The sequence below is a fragment of the Onychostruthus taczanowskii genome, unplaced genomic scaffold, assembly GCF_017590055.1.
Source record: "Onychostruthus taczanowskii isolate IOZ18803 unplaced genomic scaffold, ASM1759005v1 scaffold23, whole genome shotgun sequence".
Lineage (NCBI taxonomy): Eukaryota > Metazoa > Chordata > Aves > Passeriformes > Passeridae > Onychostruthus > Onychostruthus taczanowskii.
In genome coordinates this window covers 1956694-1984251 of record NW_024499573.1, presented here as the reverse complement: position 1 = coordinate 1984251, position 27558 = coordinate 1956694, and the positions used below count along the sequence as shown (strand labels likewise).

General features: G+C 37.2%; 1 protein-coding gene across 2 annotated transcripts in view; it reads right to left on the bottom strand.

Moving 5' to 3' along the window:
• MAGI2 (membrane associated guanylate kinase, WW and PDZ domain containing 2) overlaps positions 1 to 27558 on the bottom strand; it is a 704176-nt gene that overhangs the window by 279712 nt on the left and 396906 nt on the right. For both annotated transcript variants that reach the window (XM_041405490.1, XM_041405491.1), the window contains exon 3: positions 11645 to 11764. In XM_041405490.1, the coding sequence (XP_041261424.1) occupies positions 11645 to 11764 (120 nt within the window). The remainder of the gene's footprint in view (positions 1 to 11644; positions 11765 to 27558) is intronic.

Below are 27558 nucleotides of genomic sequence, written 5' to 3'. Positions count from 1 at the left end.
AGTGGTGGGATCTTCCAGCTCTTCAGAGTGAGAAAAGACTGCACTCCCAGCTGCAAGAACCATTCAATCCTCACTGTATTTACCTTCTTTTTAACACTTTGCCACTTTTAACTAATTTACCAGCAGCCTTTTATTCATCACAGCACCCATGTCTTTCCCTTCCTCACTTGTTTTCCACACCAACATTATTTTCCCACTTGCATAACTCCTTACTCAACTTAGCATTTGCTTTACCTTTTCTGTTCTTGTTAGCACCCGCTCTTACAAAATCTCCTTGTATCTCCTGCTGTTCCTGACATGCCCTCAGGAAGAATTATTCATAGCCACACTATGATGTCATGAACTTTAGGCAGATGAAGTTGCAATGGACTTGCAGAGATAATTTTGTCCAACCCCACTGCTTCAGGAGGGTCACTCAGAGCAGGGTGCTCATGGCCAGATGGCTTTTGAATGTCTCCAGAGATGGAGACTCCACAACCTCTTTGGGCAACCTGTGTCAGCACGTGAACACTTTCACAGTAAAAAGCATTTTATGATATTCAGACAGAACATGTTTGTGCCCATTGCTTCTTCAATACCTCTATTTACCTCTTTCTCACTTCTTTAATCTCTAATGTTCCAATGTACAGCTGTGAAAGCAGTCAAAGCACTAGTCCATGGACATCCATAGCCTGGAATTCAGCTGCTTTCCCTACTGCCTGATTTCATCTATTGTAAATTCACAAAAGAAAGTGCTTTCTCTGTTTTTTTTCCTCTGCCTCTGCATTATCTAGGCAATGGTTTCCAGTCTATGCCTGGGGTTGTCTAACACCACATAAATAAAAATAGCAACAATTCTTTCATCTAAAGCTCCTAAAACCTTACTAGGGAAGAGCATTCATAGGCACAAGACCTGAAGGAAGAACAACAATATAATTTCCCTAAAATCGACCTCAATGTCTGTGGAAGACCTCACAAATGTGCCTACCCATGGACAGTAGAAGTATTTCATTCCCAGTCACCAATTTGGAAATTCAGTATTCTTATCAGGTACATTGTTATGCAATTCAGAAGGCCTTCAGGATTCAGGATTTTTTTTTTAATTGTAGATTTTTTTTCTCCCATAGTCCTGAATTCATTGATAGAGTATGTAACATAATTTGGTGGTGAACTTAGATCAAAGCAAGATTTTTGTCTTTGCATTCCTCTGATCTTCAGCAGCCTTGAGGATGCTCTAAACTATGTCAGATATCAACCTGCCATGGCCATGGTTATCTTGCATCCTCTCTCTTGCTGGTGATGACTGAAGCAGATTAGACTTACACTTAACTGAGTCTGGAAACACAAACCTCTGAAGAGCCACTGATTTTGCAGACTGTGGCACCTCCCCTGCACCACTTTCAGCGCTGGTGAACTTTCCTTATGCAAGCGTAGTTTTCTACTACATCAGTAGTATCTTTTCAAACTTATTCTATATTCTTGGCTATTTTTTTCCTCTATGCACAAAATAAAATAACTGTAAATGTAGGCCATCACCTGTTCTTTATATTTAATTCTCTAGGAGCATATTTTATTTTGATTTTTGATTGATTCTCCACTATTTTGTTTTTGGAGAGAACCTTCCATTGTAGTTCTACTTATGCTTTCATTTACACAACCTAAAACATAGAGCCATTATTTTTGAAAACAGTGTAAACCAAATATACAGATTTCCCTACACTTGAAAGGTTTTGCTCATTTGTTTTTAATATCTTCAGGGTTTTTTTGTTTTGTTTTTAATCAGAAACTCCTTGCTTTGAAACACAAACACTTCTTTTAGTGCTCGTGTTTTTTTGGTCTTTTATCTTGCTTTAATTAGCTCACTTGGGAAGTAATGTAACACTATTGCACAAAAAGCTGTATCAGTAGCTGAATCCTTCTTTTCAATTAACCATACAAATCTCATACTGCCTTATTTTGCACTTGGCACAACCTACTTCTCTAAAAGTCCTTCATTATTTTAAGGTCATCCAGACAGGATCCTTCCAGTCTTATTTTGTGCCAGCAGGCAGAAAGATGCACACTTTTTTTCACCTGTTTGGAGTCCACCATAACAACCATGGCCAGGGTTGCATGCAGGACTGCAAAGTCTTACAATACCTTGTTATTGAAGCAGTAATAAAGTGAGATTTAAAAAAAATCATCACAATTCCTTCCAAGGCCATAAAATGGAATTTTTTTGTGTCTTGCTGCAAAGCCACTTCTGCTGAAAGAATGGAAATACAGAAACTGCAATCCTTGCTATTATAGAGAGGCCTTATACTGATTTTATAGAACGTAGTCCAAACAAGGGAAGACTATAAAGGCAAGTTTTGCTCCAAGGAACATCCTCACTGCAGGTGTGTCAAGAAGGCAGAAACATGAACAGGCAAACAAGAAGAAATAGAAAATTGTTTTCTGGATACACAGGGCAGAATCAGGAAGGCCAAAGAAAAGGTGGAGTTGAGATTGCTGAAGCACATTGACAGCAACAGGAGAGCTTTCTATAGTCACAGCAGCAACTAAAGGAAGACTGGGGAGAACATGGGACAGTGTGATAGGTTACCAGGAGATGGGGAGTGTAGGAAAGGATAACCTGTGGCAGGGAAGTGTGAAAGACTCAATACCTTCATTTCCTCAGCCTTTATTGGCAAAGTCTGCTGCTCGCTCCCAGGCCACTCAGGTCTTTGCTTAGGACCAAGAGATGGCAGAAACAGGTATTAGCATGGTACAGAAGGATCAAATTAGGTAGCAATTAGGTAAGCTAATGTGCAAAACATGTGTGAGTCCATAGAACTGGAGAGTGCACCTGAAAGTGTCAGGGAACTGGCTTGTGGTTGTTTCGGGACCGTTCTCTACCGCATTTGAAAAATTGTGATCAAGAGAGTAAAGACTAGAGAATACACTTTTTAGTCTTCAAAAAGGGCAAGAAGGATTTAGGGAATTCTCTCAGAAAAAAAACCATAATCTTCTGATTCATAGAAAGGTTTGAATAGAAATGTGTTCTGGAAGCTTCAGTATACCTTGCGTTTAGAAAATATAATGGCTTCAATATTTTTTGAAGATTCTGAGACTGGGAGAAACAGAAAGGGGATTTTCTCCACTCGTTTTCAGCAAAACCTCCCAAACACCTTTTGGACTGCAGTTTATTGTATCTAGCAGAATACTATTTGATACAGGAAGGTGATATGAAGCTTAATATTGAGGAATATCATAAATATGAATGTGGAGTATCCAAAAGGATATAAAATCTAGAGCAGCTTCACAGAAACTTAACAACATAAGAAATACATGTAAACTGGATATAACAAATATTGTGACTTTCCAGTAATGTACTAAAAAATTGAGACCTCTGTTACTGAGCAATTAGATAAACATTTCTGCAGAGGACATCATAATGATTTGCAATTCAATTAAATTCTTTTACATCTTTTGTAATATCTACAGGTATATGTGGCTTATCAGTGTGATAGCCTGGTAAGTCAGGCTGTACAGTTTGATGTTTTTTTTCTAACCCTGTTTGCATTTAAACTAAAGCTACACTATATGTACTGCAGGCAAAATTCACTTAGAAATGCAACTCAAATGCAAACATGAACTGGTTGTGACCTGTTTTATAAAAAAAAACCCCACAATCAAAATATAATGTGTCACACAGACAGCATTAATATATACTATACTGAAGCATACAATACTATACTACAGCCTTTAATTAATCCTCCTACTAGTGCAGGAATGTTTCTACTAATAACTACTTTTAAAATTTCCAAGAGATGAAATTTGTATCTACACCTCTGGAGGTTATTTTAGCTTTTAAATCACATCAGTATGAGAATTTTTTTCCCCCAATATTAAACTGAAATATTAATCTTTTCCAGCTTCATCACATTAGCCCTGGTTACTTATTTGCCCAACTTTGAATTATCTTTATTCATCCATTGGGTTAATACATTTTAAACTCTCTGAGCTTCTCAATCATTACTCAACAAAGCCCTATCTGATGAGTTCTCTAAATTTATTCTCTACAGCTCTCCTGGAAATTTGCATTACTTTTGCCTGGACACTTCAGTTTGTTAATAGTTTTCTGGTAGTAACTATACACAATTCTAAAGCTTAGGGCTGAGGTCTTGGGCTGAGCTGATACATCGTCAACCCAGCTTGAGAAAAGGCATGAAGGCAAAATTTCTTTCTTGATTTCCCTGCAATCCTCTTGGTGCTGATCTAGGTTTGACACAAAATAAAGTATGTTGACAGAGCCTGCTCGATCAGACCAGGTTTCTGGAGCACTCAGACCCCTAAAAATTGTGCTCTATTGTACCTGGTCATGCTCTATATCCCGAGAATGCACATGAGCAAAGAAGACTGTTGTCTGCCTGGTGAACATCCTTCTGATTTTCTTGGGAAAATTACCAGCCAATAACATTTGAAGCAACTCTCAGCTAAGTTCCTGCTTGTAGCAGTCACAGAATCTCAACAAATCCCAGATCAGATGCACTGAAATTCCGTGCAGCCTCTGTTGAACTATGCAGCCCCAGCCAGCAATTATGGGCTCTACCAAGCCACAGGTGGCAGCAGCTTCGGCTGTGACCTGGTGCCTGACATGTGATTGAAAGGGGTGCTGGGCATTGACTCAGGAGGAGCAGCTGCCAGCACCTTGGAACAGCCAAAAGGAGCTCTGGCCTCCTAGAACATCTGCCTTGGCAGCCCAGCTGTCTGGCAGGCCCGGCAGGGAGCTCAGCTGAGATGCTGACTGTACCACAGCTCAGACAAGTACACACACTACAAGTACACCCCACTCAGCCTTCTGAACTGACACACAGATCAAGTGAGTCCATGGCTATCTGCCAGGAAGGGGAGGGAGCTGACAGATGCTCCTGGAGACAGTGATAATTCCAATGACTGTTGGTTTTCTCTCAGTTGAACCCTTTTAGAAGTTGTGCGGAAGCCAGTGATCTCCTGGATTCCTCTGGAAGTACACAGGATGAAGGAGCTGTCAAATCTTTAGGTGAGGATGCTGTCTGTTTAGAGGCTGAATGGCTCCCCTCTCTGAATTTCATGCATAGAACGATAGTCCTTAAGCTTCTGTTTCCTGGATGCCTGTGGGAATGGGCTTGACCTATACTGACACATGCAGTCCCCAGGTGACATTTTTTAATGCCACATTATGACGTACACCTGGATGTTATCTTTTCTCATTGGTTACATTCTTCCAGTAGATCAAAACTGAACCTGTCTTAAACTTTTATGAAATAATAGCATTTGTCTATTGACATGATCTGCAGCCTCAGGGATCTTTAAGTTTCCCAGCAGTGTCACCAGTGCTGTGGAGGATGATGACCTGCCTTGGCCCCACACAGGGCAGGACCCTCTAACCATAAACCTTTTTGCTAATCACACAACACGAATATCAATTCTCAAAATAATGAGCATTTATGCAGCTTCAGAATAGACACAAAGAATACATTCTGCAACACTATTCCCACCTTTCAGAGCTTAAAAAGGCGCTGTAGAAATTATGAAAGTTGTCCTTTACAATGCAAAAGTATATTTTTTAAAAGCAGCTGTTTTTTCCTACATAAAGGAAATTATATGTATTCATTTTTGATTCCTTTCTTATCACTTCTCTGTCAAAATGACAAAATACTTAAATAAAATATAAAAAAAAAGTAAATGTAATTTTTACAGCTTAAAATGAATTTTAAAAAGTATCATACATGTTGATATATTCACGGCTATTATATTTTGGAGCTTCTGACCATTTACTTTCTTTGTGTTTCATATTTATTGATGAAATCCAACTCCTGCCTCTGGCTTAAGAGTAAGAGAGGAAACACAACAAAGCCCATAAAAATATTACTAATAAAGAACAGGTGCAAGAACACAATCAGATCAAGAAGTCACTGACTATATCTAAGATTTCATCTCCTATTTGCTGACCTAAATGTTGACATATCCACAGTTACATTTTCTCTGAATATGGGGGTGAAATGCTGACATCATATTAATATAAGATCTACCTCTTCAGGAGGCACTTTCAACAGGAATATGATTTGTACTATCAAGTATCTCTTCTCATTCTTCTACGCCCTTGAAAACACTTTCTGCTGTTAGAAGACATGACTTTTGAAGGACTACTATTTTTATCTCTATGCATCTATCCTCATGAATGCTTTGTTTTCCATTTGAAGTCAGAATATTTCATTAACTACTGTGCTTAGGTCTTAGGAGGGTAGCATTTTATTATCTTTATGTTGATTAATTTTCTTTTGTATCCATCTGCTGTGGAGTGCTCAGGATGTCCTGCACACAAGGGAACACTGCACACAGTAAGTGGGTGGAATTTTGAATACCTGACAATTTTTACAAGGAAGAATGGAATCAAAACTACTGGAATCAAACACCAGCACTTTATAAAACCATTATCACCACAATACAGTAATTAAAATCTCCATTGCCTACATGGAACAGTCCTTAACTCATTTTTAAAATTTACAGGTATTAAAATGAAATGTTAATTGAAAATGCATTAGCTGAACAGAAGGGTTTTGATCATTTAGTCTAAATTTGGCTTGAGAGAAGAAATGAAAGCCTCTGTAAAACTTAATGTCTTCTTAAGGAGACAGTATGGGGACTGTCTCCAGGTGAATGGAATCAGAGCACCTCCCAGTGTTGCTTATGTGCCAGCTGCTGGAAGTCACAGGCAAGACATTGACTGTGACCCACATTCTCCTCCCAACAGAGCTCATTCCAAAGCTGACCCCTTAAACCTGTGCCTACAGCAACTGGAAGCTTTGTCCTTGAATAATCAACGAACACAAAACACTAAGGTTTCACCCGCTGGATGTATTCAAAATTTTTTTAAAGATTTAATAATTACAGATTTCTGGATTGTTAGGGAAAACCCAGCTAACTCTCACCATTTTGCCAAATAATACTCCATCAGTGAAAAAAACGGGGTGAAATTCTGTTTTCATTTAAGCCAGCTGGAAATTTACCATGGAATTCAGTGGGGCCAAAGAAAGTCCATGATCATGTAAGTGGTTAAATAGCTTCAGAGATCATGGAATTTTCACCAGTGAATGAATTTGAGCCAATTCTAAACAATCAAACAAATAATAAAAAGCGGATTTTTGACAAAATTAATGGCACAATAACTAAAATCATTGCTTTTCATGGAATAAATTAAGGATTACTATATTAAAAGCAAATAAGATGTGTTTTACAAAGCAATTATTATGGAGATTTTCTAAGCAAAACAAAAATTTGATAGAAAAAAAGAGTTCTTCTTAGTGTATTATTGGTAAGTGTACTGGTCAAATTAGTTTATGTTCTTATTTTTGCCACATCTAATGATTATGAACAGGCTTTTTCATGTTTCGTTTGTTATAGAACTCCACATTGCTAAAATACCTCTTGCTTTAATGTATTTGAAATACATTTCTATCCTTATGGATTGCCAACAACCAAGTTTCTTTTTCTTACAGTATTTATACACTGAACATCTCTTATTTCTGGTGCTGCCACTACATATGTCACTTTTAAGAGGCAATTCTACCAATAGCATGCATTGCACTTAAACTCTTACATTTTTAACACTTTGTAATGATGTCTCACTATACCCTTCAATCATGTGCCTTAACATATCTGGGTTTTGGAAATATTGAAGCTGTTACATTCCTGTTAATGAGTGTTTACATTCTTAAGCAAAATACAGTTCAAGTATGTTTTAATTCTACTGCTATGCTGTACTGGCTAAGTATCTGTATCTTGCTGATCTAATAAGGAGGTGGGAGCAACATTTGATATCAGTGACCCATGAACCTCCATGCAAGTTTTGACACATTGGGGAGATGAGTGTGTTGAGCCAAACCTCCTACCAGGGAAGTTGTAAAAGCCTGTACACACACACAGACACCCAGTTTGTCTGCTCATCACAGATTTTGCTATTCTGCATGGTATAGATTGATACATTGTGTCAATTCAAGGACCATCTTTGATCTTCATGCCAGAAATATGGAAAGGAATGTGGGTTATTTTGCTGGGACATGTCTTCCTGAGTTACATGACACTGCATGGCAGTGGCTTTCATTCTGCACAGGAACAACTCCTCCTCTGGTTACAGTACCATGGTGATGTCATCTAAATGTGTTGGATAGTGAAGTTATAATTTTGAGTCAATTTCAGAATTTCTTTAGTCAGTACAGTAAATCTAAATTCTACCAAAAAGCAAACAAAGTGAAACCTTTAGGTCTTGGTTGTATTATACAAAGATTTGATGTGCTTCAGGCAAACAGCCCCTGCCTGAAATAGCAAGGTGCTGGTGTACAAAAAATTTTCAATTTTAGATAAATGTGCATAGTAAAATTTTTAATTTTATTATCAATTCAAAACCCAATAACAATGTCAACAAATTAGTGTGACTTCGACTTTTAATCTGAGTGAAACTGCCTCTCATATTCTTTCTCTTGTTCTGCATTGAATAATATTACCTAGACTGACAGGAAGCTTAACAACAGGTAAGCTGCAAAGCATAGCAACTATTTATGTAACATTATGTATGTTTAAAATAATTAATATCTATAAAGATCGCTTTCTTATCAGCAGTTGCTCAATATGACATAAGTAGAAAAGGTCAAAATAAGAGTGCATTTAGTCCTACTGAAATGAAATATTTTCATATTTGCGAAACTGCTAAAAAAAAGAGATACGGTGAGGTTTTTATCCTGAACATACTATTGCTTTTCTGCAGCACTTTGGAATACTGCAGTCATTCACAGTCGTCACAAAAGCGGTAGACAAAGAAAGGTGTATCCAAAGCCTAAAGAAGTAAGGAGGTCACAGAGTATCCTATTTTTAACTCTAAAGAATTTATAACTTAAAGATCTATTTTAAAACTAAAAAAAAAAAAAAGGTGTGCTTCAAAGAAAAAAAAAATAAAAAAGAACTATACAACTCTACGTTTCTAAGAATATATTTTGCTTCACTTTTAGGTTGTATCCTGTCCAAGTTGGAATCACAACTCTTATTTACTGCAATAGAACACAACATTACTGATTATTTTACTGGTTTTGTCATTACTATAAGAAAATATCCCACTCCCAACAATACCAGATACTATAATGAACAATACTAACACTCAGTGTCAGGAAAGTCTGCACTTCACCTCCTTCTCCTCTGGCTTACCTGGACGTTCCTGATTCTCTTTGGAATTCATACAGTAGAAAGTAAATTGACTGAAACAAACCTTCTAGTCAAAAAGTGATGAAAAACAACACAGGTATATAGTCAGAATTTTTATCTCAATTATAAATCCCTTATTTAGAACATTTTTTTGGTAGAGTTGAACTGGTTCATAGTGGTTGTGGTTAGATAATCAGCATAGAAATACAGAATTATTTTCTTAAAACAAAAAGTTAAATAAATATTTAAACCAGTTAATTAATACTGAGAACAATTTAAAAAAGGAGTGATTTGTTTCTTTAATCTAATAACCAGTGTTGATAAGGAAAAATTTATCTCCCAGAGTATGTATGCTCAAATAATTGCTTGATCTACCCAAGAACTCAAAAATCATCTCCTCATGAGGGAAATCGAAAATTTCTTTGCTCTGGTTGGTGTAAGTTTTACCAGTAAACTTAATCATTGAAGTCCTAATGTGCTCAGGAAAACTTGTGACAGGATGGTTAATAAAATTCTTTCCCAAAGAAGGCGTTACAGTCAAGAATTAACCAGGAAACTGTGGAGGTGTAAATTTGTATGGTCATATCCAAAATACTTTGTGTGGGAATAGGAGAAATAGCATCTGTAAAATAGTTATATTTTCTCATGTGCTACCTATTTTTTACCATAAGGCAAAGGCAGATAATATATTATCTGTTTTTTGTCAAAATGCACATCTGGTGATTAGAAAACCTGGGAATCAAAGACAGGATTTAGGCAGAATTGGTCTGTTGAGCTCAGTTAGCTGTAGGTTTAGTTTCTGATTTCTTGTCTTCAGTGAACTTGTCACCTGTGATAAGCAAATGATGTGGCAGATGTTACAGTCACAACTTTGGACCTCTCTTCAGCTGGGTCCTCACTTGGTTTGAGGAGTTATGCAGACTTCCTCAACCAATATTTCACCTTGCTGTCCCCTCAGCTCTGGTAGCTGGTATTAAAAGACACATCTCATTATCCCTCGAGGGACAGAAGAGCACTGTGAATTAATTTAACATAGCAGTTAAATCTCTACAGACTTGCTACAAACTAATGAAATTACATGGTCAAGCAATGACAGACTTGTGCTCCATTTAAGCTCCTCTACTGTTACTTTCAAACACCTAAGGTAACAAAAAGACTCTTCAAGAAAGGCTTGCTATTAAATTAACCTGTGATAAAAGTAAAATTTTGGTGTCATATTAATGTTTAGGTAACTTGTACCATTACATGCCAGACAGTGGTGAAAAAAGTAGAAACCTGAAAGATTACATACTTTCCTTTATTTGACCTTCTTTAATGGAAATCTTTGTTACAAGTTCTGTATTGATGTAACTCTTAATGAAAATTTATTTACTGGACAATGGGTACTTTGTGCTGATTCGGTGGGAAAAAAAATTACCTTCTTTGCTGGTATTTATAACACAGCTAATGATTTTTTTTGGGTGAATAGCTTCTTATTTATCTTCAGATGCTTTTCTTGGCAGGGACAAAGTAAGGACAAAAAGGTCTTTATTGCTTTTTTTGCTACAAGATGAAAATATGGGGCTGATTTCCATAAAATGGCTCTACTCACCCAGGTATTCCCATATATTTGGGTCATATTTTTCCTATAAATTGTGTTCCCTCTGAATATTGCAGTAAAAAACCACTATCCATTACCCAGTTACTTTAAATACTAGTATATTTGCAAGAAACATCTGGTTTAAAATAGTGTATCATTACTCTGGTTTTATTAAAATACCCTGTGATATAACTGCCCACCTCTTTACAACAGTTTCACTTTCAGGACAGCTGTGTTTTGGAAAAGGTTTAGAATCAGATGAATCATTGGTTCTCCTGGGAAGCAGAGTCATGCAGTAAGCTGCTGGCTCTTTGCCCCATAGACAGCACTTCTAATACAGCCATTAGGACAGCTCCTATCCCTCTGCCATATTACAGAATTAATGAGTTATGAGCTCTTTTCAATAACTTTACAAAGCCCAGAAGACATGACATAGCAAATTCTTCCTCTCTTATTTAAGTAGTGAGGTTTCACCTTCTGATATAGATGGATAATTGCAGGATCCCACATGCAAAGGAAAAGTAACAACCTCACGCTTGATTTCTCCTGTAGAATGCATTTGCCCTATGTTAGAAAAGCAGCTGCTTGCTGAAATTCTGTGAAAATGGCCTTGAGTATTTGGTGTAAATTCTCGTGTTTCTGTCCTGTAAATGCAATGTAGTACCATGTTTCTCTTAACCACTATAATATAGTAAAATTACAATTAACTCATCTGCATTTAGCTTTTACATATGAAAATATTTTCATAATGGCCATATGGCTCTTCACAAATTTCTGATAGCAGTAGCAAAGACATATTTGTAACAGGATATACCAGAGCAATCCCATCAAATGAGAAAACAGTACAATGGAAACACCACACAAATTTAGCAGTAAAAGCCTGCTTACCTTCATATGTTCCGCTTTCTAGGAGAGCACCACTTTTCTCCAATTCCATAAAATCTTCAACAGTGATGAAAATATAGTCCACACCAGGGACTTCCCCCTCCTTATGTGGCCTTGTGGTGCCTATTAGTAAGATGAAAGACACACTGTCAAGCACATGGCCTAAATGCAGAATGATCATTTTGAAAGCTTTGGAAAAGTCACAAAGTAAACCACTTACACAACATCTTACATAGCATATCTTCCTCATGAGGATGCCTTTCAAAGCAATCTAGCTATATTTGCTGAAGCTGACAGAGGTATATGAGATGTATGTTTAAGATCATGCCAGATATTATTTGGATCCATATTTAGTCTCACTAATGAAAAACTATCGTACTGTTGTTATTTTTACATTTCTAGAAATACCTTTAGTGACATCAGGAATTCAGAGGTAACACAAAACAAAATCTTTCTTACAATTAATCTGCTTCATGATATTTTAAACACTTATTTAGAACACAAAATAGTTCTGTAAGTACATATGTAAGGGTTATATTCACATTGCTTGTTTCAGTGCCATAAGTGGACTTGACAAATGGTTAGGCTTTAGGGCCTGTGGGATTAAAATCACCTGCTAACCATGCTGTCAAACTGCACAGGTGTTTATATTTAGTTATTGCCTCTATTGTCATCCCTGGATGACAGAACTCTGTAAAAGCTGACAGATAATATTACACACAGCCTGACAAGTGACTTGGCTTAGCTAGCAGATGTTGGGAGGTTAGCAGGGAAGAGTCTGAAACTGACCTGATTTCCTAATGGTCCAGTTTATCCCTGATTTGACTGAAACCAATAATTAAGTCTCAAAAGTCCATTTGGAAATGGAAGTATTTTTGGTTCTCCTCAGTCTCAGAATGTTTGAAGCATCTTCATTAATTCTTTACCAATACTGAACTGATTACATCACACTTGTAGGGTTTAGTTTAAAGACTATTGACACTGGAAGTGTCTAGAAACATGTCCAACCTCCTTTCTGTTACTTGAAGACACAGAGACATAAAAGTGTTAGGTTAACTCCATTGCCTGTCATAGAGACCTTTTTCTCCTCACAGCCTGAAGCAAGTCCATGGCAAAGACTGAAGGAGACTGTCAAGACAACATTTCAGTACTTAACATGGGGAATATATTTGATAAATCTCTAAGACCCTTCCCTCATTTTCTCCAATTCCTTTCTCATCTCAACATTTACAACTAAAACTGGCTGTTAATATCTGGGAATTCTCATATTATTTTCTAGACTACTCTGTCCATCTGGAGTAAAATTCTGGGCCCCTCAGTAAAAAAGAGATGTGGTGCTCTTGAAGTGGATGCAATGGAGGGGGATGAGGATGACTGGGGGATTTGAGAATCCCTCTGATGAGTAAAGGCTGGGGGAGTTGGGCCTGTTCAGCCTTGAAAGAAGACAGCTGATAGGGGACCTCATTAATGTGCATCATTATCTAAAGAGGGGATGCCAAAAGGACAAAGCCAGGCTCTGCTCAGTGCTGCCAACCACTAGGACATGAGGCAGCGTCTGATGCACAGCAAGTTCCATCTGAATATTTGGAAGAACTTCACTCTGCAGTGATCAAGCACTGGAACGGGTTGCCCAGAGAGGGTGGGGAGGCTCCCTCCTGGGAGATATTTCAGAACCACTTGGATGCAATCCTGGGCCATGAGCTCTGGGATGATCCTGCTAGAGCAGGGAGGTTGGAACAGATGCACCACTGTGGTCCCCTCCAATGAGACCACTCTGTGATTTTGTGATTACTCTTGCATTTTGGAGATGGTATTGTTAATGCACTCCAACCCTTGGATTGTCCATAAGCATGCTGAATTTATTTCCCACAGATTATCTGATGTCTGGGATGCAGCAGCACTCCCAAATATCTCCAGCCCTTTGTGAGAACTATGCTGGAGCACAGGGATGTGCCCCAGAGCTCCAGGGAGCTCTGCCAACAGCACAGACATCAGATGGGTTTTCTGCATGCTCTCTCCTGAGAAACTTTTCACTATCAAAGAAAAGAACTAGAAGCTACCAAAATTGTATCTTCCTCACAAAACACTGGCAAATCAAGGCTATTCCAGACACAGCACAGGGAGGAAGCTCACATATTAGATGAGTATCTCTAACTTACTGTTTCTTCAATATTTTTTTTTATGTAGACAAGCTTGAATTACTAGTTTATCAGTCAAGTAAAAATACAAGTTACAAAAAATGCTAGCCCTGCTTTGAGTGAAAGTTTGGACCAGATGTTATAAAGAGCTCCCTCACAACTGAAATTTTTAATGATTTTATGCTATTTAGTGTTACTATGCCCTGGTTTGTTTTAAACACCTGGATATTCAGCAGTCATTCATGACAAATGATGGCAAGTCTCACAGGAGGTCCAGCAACAGACTTGGTTATTCCTGTGTTTCTCTGCTTTGGTCACAGTGTTTGTTCAACTCATGTAGAAAACTGTAATGGACTAAATTTCAGATTCTGAATCCCTCTCTTAAGTTGGAAGCTAAAGACCTAATCTTTCTGCCCTTATATTACTGAGTCATGTTTTTTTCAGATATAGTACAGATATGATAATACCTTTTGCATGTCTTGCATTAATTAACTATTAATTAAATATTCTGTCTAATCTGCTTAGACAACAGCAGGAGATAACACTGTGTCTTGGTTCAGGGTTTTCTGGTAACAAACTCTGCCCTTCTTCTCTCCTCCTTCGCTGTTGGAACTAGTCTTAAAGGTGCAGAACTTAATATCTAGCATAAACAGAACAGATGATTGGGGACACAAGCATCATAAAGTCCCCCCAGGACACACTGTCACTTGGATGGTTCCATCCTCTCAGGGAGCCAGCTCCAAGAGCCTGCACTGCATTGTGTGCTGAGGGCTGGAGACCTATAAAAGATCAAGTAGTCACTTCCCACAAAAAAATGGAGAAAGGAGCAAACCATGACCAATAGCTGCTTGAATTCAGGGTGACTCTTACCCCAGCTACAGCAGCTTCCATCCCCAGAAGAACTTTGTTGCTCTTGATAAAATCTTGCTGAGTCCCATTTCCCTCCTGCATCTGTTCTCATTCCCTCAGGCTGGAGGACCTGAGATCTTGGAAATGGTTAAAGCAACCCTGTGGCTAATGGAATAATCAATGGTTATTGCCTTTTTACTCCTTCACCCTGGAGGAACTGAGTTGTTGCTAATAGTACTCCTGCCATCCTTTATAGTTTTCTGTAAGCACCACGGACTTTGTAATGTGCATATTTACAAAGTTGGACACAGTTACTGGAGCATCTAAAACACCCATCAAGGTCTGAACATGAGATCTGTATATAGGAATCTTACAGACCACAAGGAAATGCCTTTAACCTGGAGCAACACTTCTTAAGAGATTTTGTGTTTAACTGCCTTCATATAGACAGATAAGCAGGCCTAAAACTTATGGCGACTCAAGACTTAAAACAAAGGAATAATTCCAAACCTCAGATTTCTACAGAAACACTTCTTTCTTTATGCAGCATCAAGGCTTAATAGGACACAGTTACTGCTACTTATAATATTTAGCCCTTTATTAATGCAAAATGGAAAAAAGAACTCAGTTACAATTTTGTTACCAAGGTAACCTATGAAAAAATTATCTCTGAATTCCATAATGAAAGAATATTATACTTTTAGATATTTCAGAACCAAAACCAGCAAGGGGTATTTGCACTATGCATATTTCTGACAAATGCATTTTATTGGTGCAGTTGAAGACACAAAATGAGAAGCTCTCAAGTAACCATGACCAGTCCAGTCATGCAAGTGCTGTCACAAAACCTGTAGGTACCTTAGAAATTGCAGGACCTTGGTCTACAAAATCTGGACTGGTATTGACCTTCCTTGATTTGATGATCACTTCTTGCATCATTGACCAAACGATCTGCTCTCAAAACCAATAGTAGGGTCATTCAGTGAGCAACTATTTTGTTTGTATTTATAGCTTCAAGATAGATAGTTGGTACAGTTTAGGGATATTTAAGGTATGTGCTATATGTTTTTATTATTATTATTATTATTATTTTTTTATTATTATTATTATGTTTTAAAAATATCCTTTGCCTTTGCAGCTGGTTTCTTTTCTTCTACAGGGGAATTATGGTGATTTGTCATACTTTAGTCCAGGCTTTCTATGCTCATGTGTGTTGTAGGATGGTGCTATATCCTAGGAGAGGAATTAAGTGCTGTTTACATAAATAGCATCTGAAAGAGTATTTTTCTTTTAAATGAGTGTAAGGCACCTGAGGGCAGGTGCTTAGACATGTAAGAAATTTTTACTTCTATTAAAAAAAAAAGGAGTGTGTTAATTCAACAGCAATAAACTATTTTTGAAATACTGCTTTTATGAGCTTGGGGAACAATAAATAAATGGAACTTTTATGTTGACTTCTAGCGCAGATTGGAGAAATGGTCAGTTAATGTAGTGTTCAGTCCAGATTGCCTTTGTTAGTAAAAAAAAATTTAGAATTATTGATTCTAGAAGAGATCCAGTGTTGGAATGCTCTGCACCAGTTTGTAGAGGCAGGAGAATTTATGTCTATTTTTAATCTGGGTATTCAATTACATAATTATAACATTTTAGTGCTTATTTCGGAGCAAAGTACACAACCTGACTTTGAACATATTTCAACTATTTAGGGGCACTGAGTCTTCACAGTCTATCCAGATCTGCTACTTTCAAGAGCAGGAAAGGTGCTCCCTCCACTTTTTTCTTTCTTTTTTTTTTTTTTTCCTCACTCCATGTAGTTATGGAAAAGAAAAACAGGAAAATTTATTTATTTGTCAGCATAGGAATATGAATATTAGTTAAAACTCTCTGAATCGTGACAGGAAAGACTCACTCAGTACTTTAGACATATTTTAAAGAAAACTTCACCCTTGCAGTAAATAATCTGTATTTTAGAGTCTTTAGCAGCCTCTCAAGGTTAATATTGTACTAGTTGTGTCCTTGTACAGTCTATATGGTGGCCAAGAAAGTAGAAGTAAAGGCCTTACTTCCCTGCATGGTCCCATACCAACTCACAGACTGGGCTCACAGATTTCAATGCTCCAAACTTACAGGCATGTTATAAATATATAAATTATTACTTTTTTTTTGTAATTTAAAGGCAAACCTGGCACACCACTATCCAAACATGTTCACACATATTTGGCTGATTTATAGTTGAATTCAAGGATTAGTTCCTACTTCATGAGGTAACTTCAAAAGCAAAGGTGTGTTTTTGCCACAAGAATTTACAGTGTAAATGAAGAGCAGGGGAATAACCCAGTCCTTTTTGTACAACGACCTACTTCTAGAGTAATTTTCCAAATGTATGGAAGCAAAGAATATCTTGTTTTGCTTATCTGCTCCAAATGTAACAAAATGCAAAGAGAAAAATATCTTTAATATATGAAGCCCTTTTATTAGACATTCTACTGAGAATTTGCTCTGTAACTCTGCTCTGTACAACAGCTTGTCATGGAACATGGTCTGCCAGGCTGTCATACATTGCAGTAGCTGGAGGGATCCCTCCTGCAGAAACAGACTGCTAATCTTTAATAAACTTCAGCTGAGCCCTTGGTATGACCTTGTATACACTTTGCCTTAGAAAAATTCAACAATACTTAATTAGGTCTTTTGTTTGCTTGCCAAATTACTCTGGTACACGATCACTGTGAGGAACTGAAATGTATGGGAAATTATACCTATCTTGTCAAATTACTAACTGCATTAAGCAGAAAAGCACTGCATTTGTCTTGATCTACCAAATTTCCAGCTGAAGAGAATAATAAACGTAATTTTCAAGTAAAGTGATTTTAAGCATATTACAAAGCCAGAAGCTTCAAGTGTTTATGACAATTCTCATAACAACAACATAAACCACAATGGCATAAATCCCTTCTTGCCAATGGTCATGAAGAATAAAAGCGTTTCCCCTTTCCAAGTGTACAATACCAGCAATTTCTCTGATTTATTCCTATTAAAAAGGAAAAAAAAAAAAAAAAAAAAAAAAGCTGCAGAAGCAAAGCAATGAATTCTGGATTCTTGAAAATGTTTTTCAGGGGTAATAGTTTCAAACCGCATTAACAGTTGGCAAATGTGTTCCTGAAGAAGACCTGGATGCTAATAAATTCAAATTTAGCAAAGATGCTGAATGCTATCTACATCGAGGCAAGAACACAGCTGATAGAAGATCTCTTCAATGAATAAAAATATCTTAAGGGCAGGCCTTAAGAGGGTGGGCTCAGATTCTTCTCAGTGCTGTTCAGTGGCAGGACAAGAGTCAATGGGCACAGACTGAAACTCAGGAAGTTCCATCTGAATATGAAGAAAAACTTCTTTACTGTGAGGGAGACAGAGCAGTGGAACAGGCTGCCCAGAGAGGCTGTGGAGTCTCCTCTGAAGATATTCAAAACCTGCCTGGACACAAGGATGTGCATCCTGCTGTAGATGAATCTGCTTTAGCAAGAGGTTGGACAGGATGATCTCCAGAGGTCCCTCCCGACCTCAATTATTCTGTGAAAGCAGGCATTTAGCAGCTGCTGAGCTCTGAGACTGCAGCATTATTTGGAAAATTACCTGTACAGAGAGTGAAAAAATCAGATGTTAATTTGAAGAAGCAGTGTGTTTTTACTATTGCCTGGATTTTCTGATAAAGTTTTACAAGAAAGTGAAAAGCACTTAGCCATACTTTATCACAGAACTAAAAGCTTCATGTCTACATGAAGGTGTTTAATTCATGAGAACTAAAAAGAAGTTTTGCAATCCCTGTGCATAATTAGCATTCACTGAGAGTAGCAGAAATAACAGATGAACTACATGGCTCAATCTACCCACTGAAATTAGGTGGAGAATTTGATTCATATTAAAAGAAACCTTTAAAAAGAAAATAAAACCTGCACCTGTGGTTTTCACAGTTTGCATTACAATTTGAGATTCATGACACTGTTGGATACATTTTGATTTTGGCTGAAGAAGCAAAACATAAGACTGAAAAGCAGTCTTAAGGGACTGTGCACTGAGTTGTAGCGCACACATTTTACACCACCACATAATTCCTAGGACAAATATATTATATTTTATGGTGTAGAACAGAAACAGCAAATTCCTGAACTTGAGACTTATAATGCACATAGGAGCAGATAAGCATGTCCTTTATGGAATATGCATTCTTTGAATGTTTCTTTAGATCTTTATTATTTCCAAACTTGAGACATATGCATTAGGTAAGCTAGATAAGCTCCTGCCTGGTGGTTTGCGTGATTATTAGATTCCAGATGCATGTATCCTTTCAAAAACCTTTTTAAAAATTATTTTTAGATTCAATATGCAGACAGGAGCCTCTGATTAAACACAGCCTGGGTTTTCTATTTGTTCTCTTGGTTTTGTGCAATGTGACAGACAGTGAACAGCCCTAAGATAATTTATGCACTGTAAAATAAAGTCATATTGGAGCTGAACAGAAAAGTAAAACTGAGACATGCAAATGAGAGTAGCTCAAGCTAAAGACTGCGGGTAGGAACAATATATATTTGTTTATTTATTTGGTTAATTATGAGAGGACCACTAGAACCAGCAAGAAGCACCCAGAGAAGAAATGCAGCACAACAGCTGTGCACTGAAACAGATATTGGAGACTTTTCTTTAAACTGTGGCATATCCAGAGTTACCCTTACACAGTGCAAGGATTTGAATTTTGCACTTTGTGCCCTTGTCCTGTGTTAGGCACTGCTACACTGTGTGTTCCCTCTTGAAGGCAATGTGACATTGCTGGCTATGGTGGCATCAGCTGGGTCATTTTCCTGCACTTGGTGAATTCTCATGAAGTCTGCAGGGTATTTTCTTTTGGGAAGAACTCATACCCAGTATTAAGCCAGATATCCACGTTTCATTGCCAATACAGCATTTGAGCAAATAAAATAACTTCTTTTTCATTATCTCTGCCAATAGTAGTCTTCAAAATGTTAACAATAAACTGCAAAGATGAAATCTAATAACAGAGAAGTGTGAATACTTTATGTAAAGTTAGGCATGGATAACTGCAGGAAACACTTGTAAAAACAATCAAAAAAGCTGTTGCTAATCAGGTATCTTAAACACTGAATTATAGTCTTCATAATTCATGGAAAATGTCAAATATTGTGAAATTTGCCGTTCTGGCATTTGGAAATGTAGACCTTACAGGGGTTAGCTAAGTCCCTAAAGGAATCTGATTTTCAATGCTCAAAAAGTGGAAAAGATGAAAAGAAGGAAAATCAGGTATGAATAATGTTGGATTCTGCAATATTGCCTCAAGAGGTTTTTGTGTTTGATTGGTTGGTAGCTTGCTTTTTTTTTTTAAGGCAAAAATTAGTACCAGCCAGGAAGCTCCAGAAGACGTTAGGAGCATAAAACATGTTAATGTCTTAGCAAATACTCCAGAAATATATCCAAATATCTTTCATACTTATTAGAAAATGAAAATTCCATATCAGCTTTCCAAACTGATATGAAAGAAAACAGTAAACTGCCATAAAGAAACATTTGAAAACAAAACTTTGAGAATCTGATGATTAATGAGTGGTAGATTGTGGTCTATGAAGTCTGGGGTTTTATTTCAGTTAACTAGGACCCTGTTGAGCTAATAAAGAATTAATAGAGTCCAAGATTTTCTATTTTTGTACATGCTTTAGACAGTCACTGTTCTTCTTTCATGGATTTTCACTCTTTCAGGTAAAGATATAAACTGAAAGATGATGACAAACTTTTATCTCTTTTGTCCATTTAGACTTTGATTTCTACGGCACATGGTTGTTTGCACCCCCATAAATCTTAATTACAACTATAAAGAATAGGTTTTACAGAAAAATTAATATATGTGCACAAGAGAACTGTCTGAATAATGAAGACATACATAAGGGCATCATGTTGAGAGACTCATGTATGCATGAAAATTTATGTTTCCACACAGATTTATAAAAATCACCAGCTAATGAGATCCAGACAGAAATTTTGATGTTACTAATAAAATAAAAAGCTCACCTAATTACAAGCAAAATGCTTTCTACTACTATAAAAGCTTAATTAGAAAATAATTTCTTACTGTCTTTAGATGAACAAAGTATTTTCTGGGAAATGTCTGATTTTTGAAGCTCTTCAAAAAGATAGACAATATAGAGAACTATTTCCAGAGGAGTCAGTTGGCATGGGTATCTCTGCCAAACAGTGAGACATTACAGTTGAATTTTTGTCCAGTATTAGCAAATTTATTATTCCTGCTGATGGTTCAATGGATTGGATCATCAGTGGAACTATTATTAAGTGAGATTTGGGATGATTTGTTTAACTGTGATGCCAAAACATCTATTTGTTCTGTGCATAATTCAAATACACCTCCAGAAATCCTGGAAGCTCACCACTTCTAGTGTAAAGGACAGCATTTCTGCTATCAGCAAAAGAACTTGCTTTTTTACCATTTGATTTTATTAACATCATAAATAAACTGTTACGGATGACTTCTGTTAGGCAGCTTGTACTTATTACCACATAGAGCTGAAGAACTCCCTTAAGTTGTAAACACACCATAGTGTACCTTGAAAGGTTCTGCAATGCCTGCAATAATAACTTTTCAACTCAAAACCCACTAATATTATTATTTGATTTTTATATTTTATTCAAACATAGGAAGTCAGCCCCTCTGTATAATGTCTATTTAATAGAACATTTAAAAAGGATTTGTGAAGTTGTTAGCTGTTGCTACTAAATCTAGAGAAATATTTAAAAATGGATTTTCTAAATCTACAGTCTTACTTTGAGAGGCATTAAAAGTGAGACTGTAAAATAGGCTACCACAGAAATCATCCACACATGTATTCTTAACCAAACTTCAGTACTTCAGCTGTTTAAATTTGTGTCAATAATACTGAACAATTAATAAGGAATAAATGATATGAAGCAATAAAAGTATTTTAAGAGTATCAGGGCAGATAACTAACAGAAAAATGAGGGGCATTTTTTATGCTTAAAATAGTAAAATAATTAGTATGTGTGAATTAAAAAAAAAAAAAAAAAGTGGCAGCCTTCAGATATTCTCTCTCCATAGTCTTCAGATTTATGTTCTGGTGCACCTCTGAACACCATCTCTCCACAAGGCATGCCAGCAAGACCCAATCCAGAGCACTTCTTCTGAATCCAAAATACTTTTAAAAACCACAATGGATGATGTCAGAATGGTAGAAGAGTTACTTCTACATGTTACTTGGGCTTCATATCTTCCTGTTTGTAGCTGGTTCCAGCGGTTGTATTCCTTGGCTTTCAGCCCTAAAGTTGATATACACAGCCAAAACTCTGTACCATTCACCAGACACCAGACTAGACCTTGGTTTGGTGACTAAAAGATACCCAGATGTAACAGCTGATACTGTTGCAGTAACTTTTACTGAACAAGATCAAAGTAGAGAATGCGTGGCTGTGCAGTACCGTGTGCCACACTTCCAGTAGATTCCCAGCTGGAATCCCTGGTGGCCAACTGCTATACAGACAGCAGAGCAAATGCTTTGCTGAGACACAGGGAATGCTGGTCCCTCAGTAGGGATCCCATCAGTGCTAGACAGGATTCCTTGCTGTGGGATGCCACCACATGCCGTGGAGGGCTTTGAGCAGGAGGAGAAGTCGCGCTGTGGGACTGCTTCCCATGGCAGCACTGCTCTGTCCCTGTGGAAGCACATTTCTCATCTGAAGGTTACAGACTGTTGAAGGCTGCACCTCTCAGGCACACTGGCAGAACAAGCACATATTTTCTTCTGTCTGCTTCTAGAGTAAGACAAAAAAATCTTATTCCCTCTTTGCTCCTTTTGCTTTGTCAGTACAAAGAGCAAAAGTAGGATGTACACAATAACGGTGTGAACCCCAGTGAGACTGAAAAGTTAGGGTTAATAGCTTAAACATTGTTAAAATCACCAAAGGACGGACTTCTGTCCATGGTAGCAAAGTGCTCATCTGTGACCACCGAAGCCAGATCCCTCCCAGAACATGTCTCCTGACTGGAAATGGGCTGTGAGTTTAAGCCACCTGGTGGGAACTTTAGACAAGATAAATCTGGTCCTATTGTTCAGTTTTCTCAAGTCTAAGCAGAAGCAAACAAGCCTGGAGGGAGAAGAATGTACCCACAAAGGAAGCCTTTCTCAGTAGCTGTGTTGAAAAGCAGCTCTGGAAGGGTTCAGCAGGGGGAGGCCAAAGTCCACAGACTCATTGCTGAGGCCAGGCCTGCCCTGCTGAGGGGAGGCTCAAACCCTGCAGTCCTGCATGTTTCTCTCTCATGGTCCTTGTCCTCTGCTCAGGGGTAAAACTGCCCCTCTCCCCCATGGAAGGTCTGATGGGGCATTACAGGCTCCACTGCCCTGAGAGGCAGCTGCTGTGTCTTAGAAGGTGCCACAAACCACCAAAGACCTGAGGTGATCCCAAACCCGTTCCTGAGGCCTTCCACCAGATGACTGCACATGATCTAAAAACGCTACTACAGACTCAGAGTGTGTTGCAAGAGACAGTGTAAAACTGCCCCTCCACTTGGGGAAGTTGCCTGGTTGTCCCCACCCAGACTGAGCCTATTTTAACCCATGGGACTTTGTACTTCATGGGTTTCTTCCCCCACCCCCTATGGATCAAGACCATCACTTTGGCCAATGGTAAACTACGTTGCAACAAACAAGTCTCATCATGAGCTCTGTGGGTAGTTATCTTTCTCTTTCTTTTCCCTTATATATTTTCATAGGTGATGTTTTTTATGCTTTCATATTGCTTTATTACTATAGACAAGAATAGAAAAAATGGCTACCTATGTGCTTTCCTTCGCAAACAAACACAACCAAATTGTTCTAAAATAAACCATACATATATATATATACATATATATATATATATATATTTACAAACACAGATCATTCAATGTCATTTCACTCTGATGCACCCCAAGGGATCTATTAAGAACATGGTTTACCAATGTCATCTGGGTAACAACACCTGAAAAACCATTTCTGTTTCTCTTTTTCTTCCACCGCTCCTCATAGAGAATAAAGTTTTCATTGAACTAAGACCTTATGCAGGAAATTCCAAGGAAACACAGTATTTTATTTTTCTGTTCTACCAAGTCCAGTTTAAAATAGTAGCAGAGAAAATCTATTCTCCTTTCACATCAATGAATGCATCATGGAATATTTCTACTTCAGAAAAGAAATCTATTATCTTGAAACCATCTTAATTTTTATATTAAATTACTTTCCCTAAAGGTATTACTTCCCATAAAACACAAGTATTTGAAACAGATTTTTCACATCTGCTTTAGGAAAAAAACTATTTTCAGTGTAACTCGCATTAATAAACAAAAAATAAAACAACAAATTCCTCAATAACAAGTTGGATAAATTGTTAATACAGAAGTCATTATTTTATAGTATATCCACAAACTCAAAAGTGCATGAAGTATACTTAAATATTACTACTGCCTTCAATTTTTTAAAATAAATTTAAAACCTTAATTTTTCTTTAGAAGGTAGACAAAAAAAAAAAAAAAGCACTTAGATTTAACTTCAAAGGAGTCAAATACAGTGAAATTGAGGAAATAAATTCCACATAATTCTGAATGCGGGAAGTCCATTGCTATTCTTATCTCCAATGAGAATTATTTCTGAAGTGTAACTATAGCAGTGGAGAAGGTTGTTTCACAAGGACTACTAGTGATCCAACTAATGAATAAAATCCTTATTCCAGAAAAACATAAATGTTATGTCTGAGTAAAGAAGGGTTTGGAACAATCTGAAGGATTTCAATCCCAGGTGAGAACTTGATGTTTTTCTCGTATTTGACAAAGCTTAAATAAATGTTACTGGTGAGTAGCAAGTGTTACTCTGGTTGGATAACAAAAATTGATGCTTTTCATATACAGTGAGGCTTCCTTTTCTGATATGATGGGTTCTAATAATCAACCTTGTAACATTCAATTCAGTAGTCACTAGAGAGCAGTTATTTTAGCTCCAAAGAGTTAGCAAAAACTAGCATCTGTTCCTACTGGTGATAACTGAGCAAATTAAAAGTACCTGCCTCAAACTGAGGTATATCTAATTATCTTCTCCGTTTTATATATGCAATTAATTATTTAGGAATTTGTGTTCTAATAATTAGTATTGGGAAACACAATTTCCTGAAAAGTGTGGGTCAATTATTCTAGCTCCCAAGCAATGACAGAACATGAATATTCTGTATTTTTAGTGATACTCTTTCCTTTAAACATTTTAGGATTTCTGCTTCTTCAAAGTTCAAGAGCTCTGTATACCTGTGTAGAATATCACTATTGATTTTTCACAGGTCTCTTATCCAAATCCTGACCCATTATGGGTTGGATTTTGTTTATTTAGATGTGTGGGGTTTTTTTTTTTCTGTCCCTTCATCCCAGTATGTAAAAATGCCCCTGCATTCAATAGCTGTAAAATTTGAGATTAATTTATAACTTGTCAATTTACTTCAAGCAGTGTACCTGGCATACTTTGCCTGCTCCTTATCTTGCTCTGTGCTTGTGAAATCCACAAATATGTGCTTGTCATGAAGTATGGCTCAAGTTCAGACACTTCAGTTCTAGGAATCATCACTCCAGCCAAGCTTCTCCTTATCTGAGCAGTGGTCAGTCTCTCTAGCTGAACAGGTTTTTATTTAAAATAGTGTGTGGGGGAGAGTTTTCTCCTTTGGGACCCCGTTCAGCATTGTGACCCTTTCTAGGAAAAGGTGGTGTCCTCACACTTACACTGCAGGGCTGCCCCCCTACCATGGGTATTGTGGTGGGGAACACCATGGGTATTCTGGTGGGGAGCTTATTTTGGCTCATTTTGGCTCAGGCTCCTTCCCTGCGTTTTTGCAGCACATGGCATTTGTCACTAAGCTGTTCAAACGTGAGTACTGCTGTGCTCACTTGGTACTAGTCAGGATATACTGCTGCATCCAGACTTGCCAAACCTCAGCTAATTCTGCTGCTACAATTATTTCTCCAAGGGAGAACAACTGTGAGCTCTGGAAGGACAAGCCATTGCTGCAGTTTTTATGGGAACAGCAACACATAAAGACATCAGCACCACCAACCTCAACTTTTGTGCCACCATGCTCAGCAGAAGGAAGGACTCATTTACACCATGGGAAGTGAAGTGACTTTTCTCCTTATTTACCAAAAAGCCTCAGGTTTGCCACTCACTAGGACTTCTTCCATATAGCTGCTGAACCAGCTCACAGAGAGTAACATTCAAATCTTGAACTTTTTCTGATGGGTTACTAGATTGAATTTCAACTTTAACTCCCACTTTGCAGGACTAGTTTATCACAAACAGGCATGGAACTCAAGAAATTATGCAGATAAAGCCATTAGTCCACAGGAAACATTGACATACCACTGGTGGAGCATCTTTGTCAACCAGACAAAGCCATTAGCCCACAGGAAACATTGACATACCACTGGTGGAGCATCTTTGTCAACCATTTGACAAAAATAGTGCAGTGTCTTCAGTGACCAAGTAAATACAGCTCACATAAAGCTGTGACTTTAATGTATAATTCCCACAGTTTAACACTAAGTTCATTGATTTATTAACTTTTTTGCTTGCTTTTAAAATGTTTGCTTGGTTCTATTTTTGTCTTAAAATAATGTGTTTCAAAAAATGTAATTTGAATTGCAGTATAAAAGGCTCCCTGAATTAAAAAAAAATAAATCTAATAACACTTTTTTTAGGTATTGAAAACCTAGCCAAGAACTAGTGGCTACATCAGTTGACCTTGAGAAAGAAAAATTATGAGAACCAAGGCCTTTTTTATTTTAGCTATAGTAAACAGCTTTTGAAAGTAGAATAAAACAATGGCAGCAATAACAGAGTTTTATGTTTGCTGAACTCCAGAGGAAGAAAACTTAAAAGAAAAAAAGAGTTTTCAATACACTGTGTTTGCTTAAGGCATGAAGCTGTCAAGGGCAGCAAGCATATTTCATTAAAATAGTAGATGAATTTGTGTATCTAAATTATATTGGTTGGCTAAATCACATCTAATAAAGATAATAATTATAAATTAAGCAATGCTATAATTACTGCACAAACCCCCCCCCCCCCCTGAATATCAACTGAATATAATTTTTTCAATATGTATTGCTTGCACATCAATCTGTATAAGGAACTTTAATGACATTTTATGAAGATTTAAGAATTATGAGTGCAAATTGGCCTATTTATTATTTAACTTACAGTTGTTCTTTATTTTTATCCGCATAGAGAAAATTAATTCACAACTGACAGATTCTGTGATTTACTGGAGCTTCAAAAAAAAAGAAAATGGAACTAATGATTATGATATATGTCCAGAAATCTTGCATTCAAATGCATTTAATGAAACATTTTAACTTGTTGAGATATTATTCAAAATATGTATGCAGTAAAGCATATTCATATCATGTACCACTAGGACATAAAAGATACCTTACAAGTTTCAGTAGTCAACAACATTTTGAATAAGTCATATAAACTTATGAAGATTTTGGAAATGATCTATTAATCACTAAAGGGAGCATGCTCTTTTTCTATCTGAAATAATCTATTAGCTACCTTAAGTCTGTAGCTCTTTCACATTTTTTGTCCTGTAATGTAAAGTTTTAAAGAAATACACACCTGTCTCGTTTCAGAACAGTCCCAGACTGCCACTAGATAAGAAGGTAAAGGCACAAAGCAGGCTGTTGAATTTTTGATCAGCTACAAATAAAGAATGATCAAGTTAAGTGGGCTCAGCTGATGCAAATCTCCCATAAGAATCAATTCTACAGTTCCTGACATTCTGAAGTATGATTGTGGAGCTTTTCTTGTGAAATACCTTAAGGAAAGAACA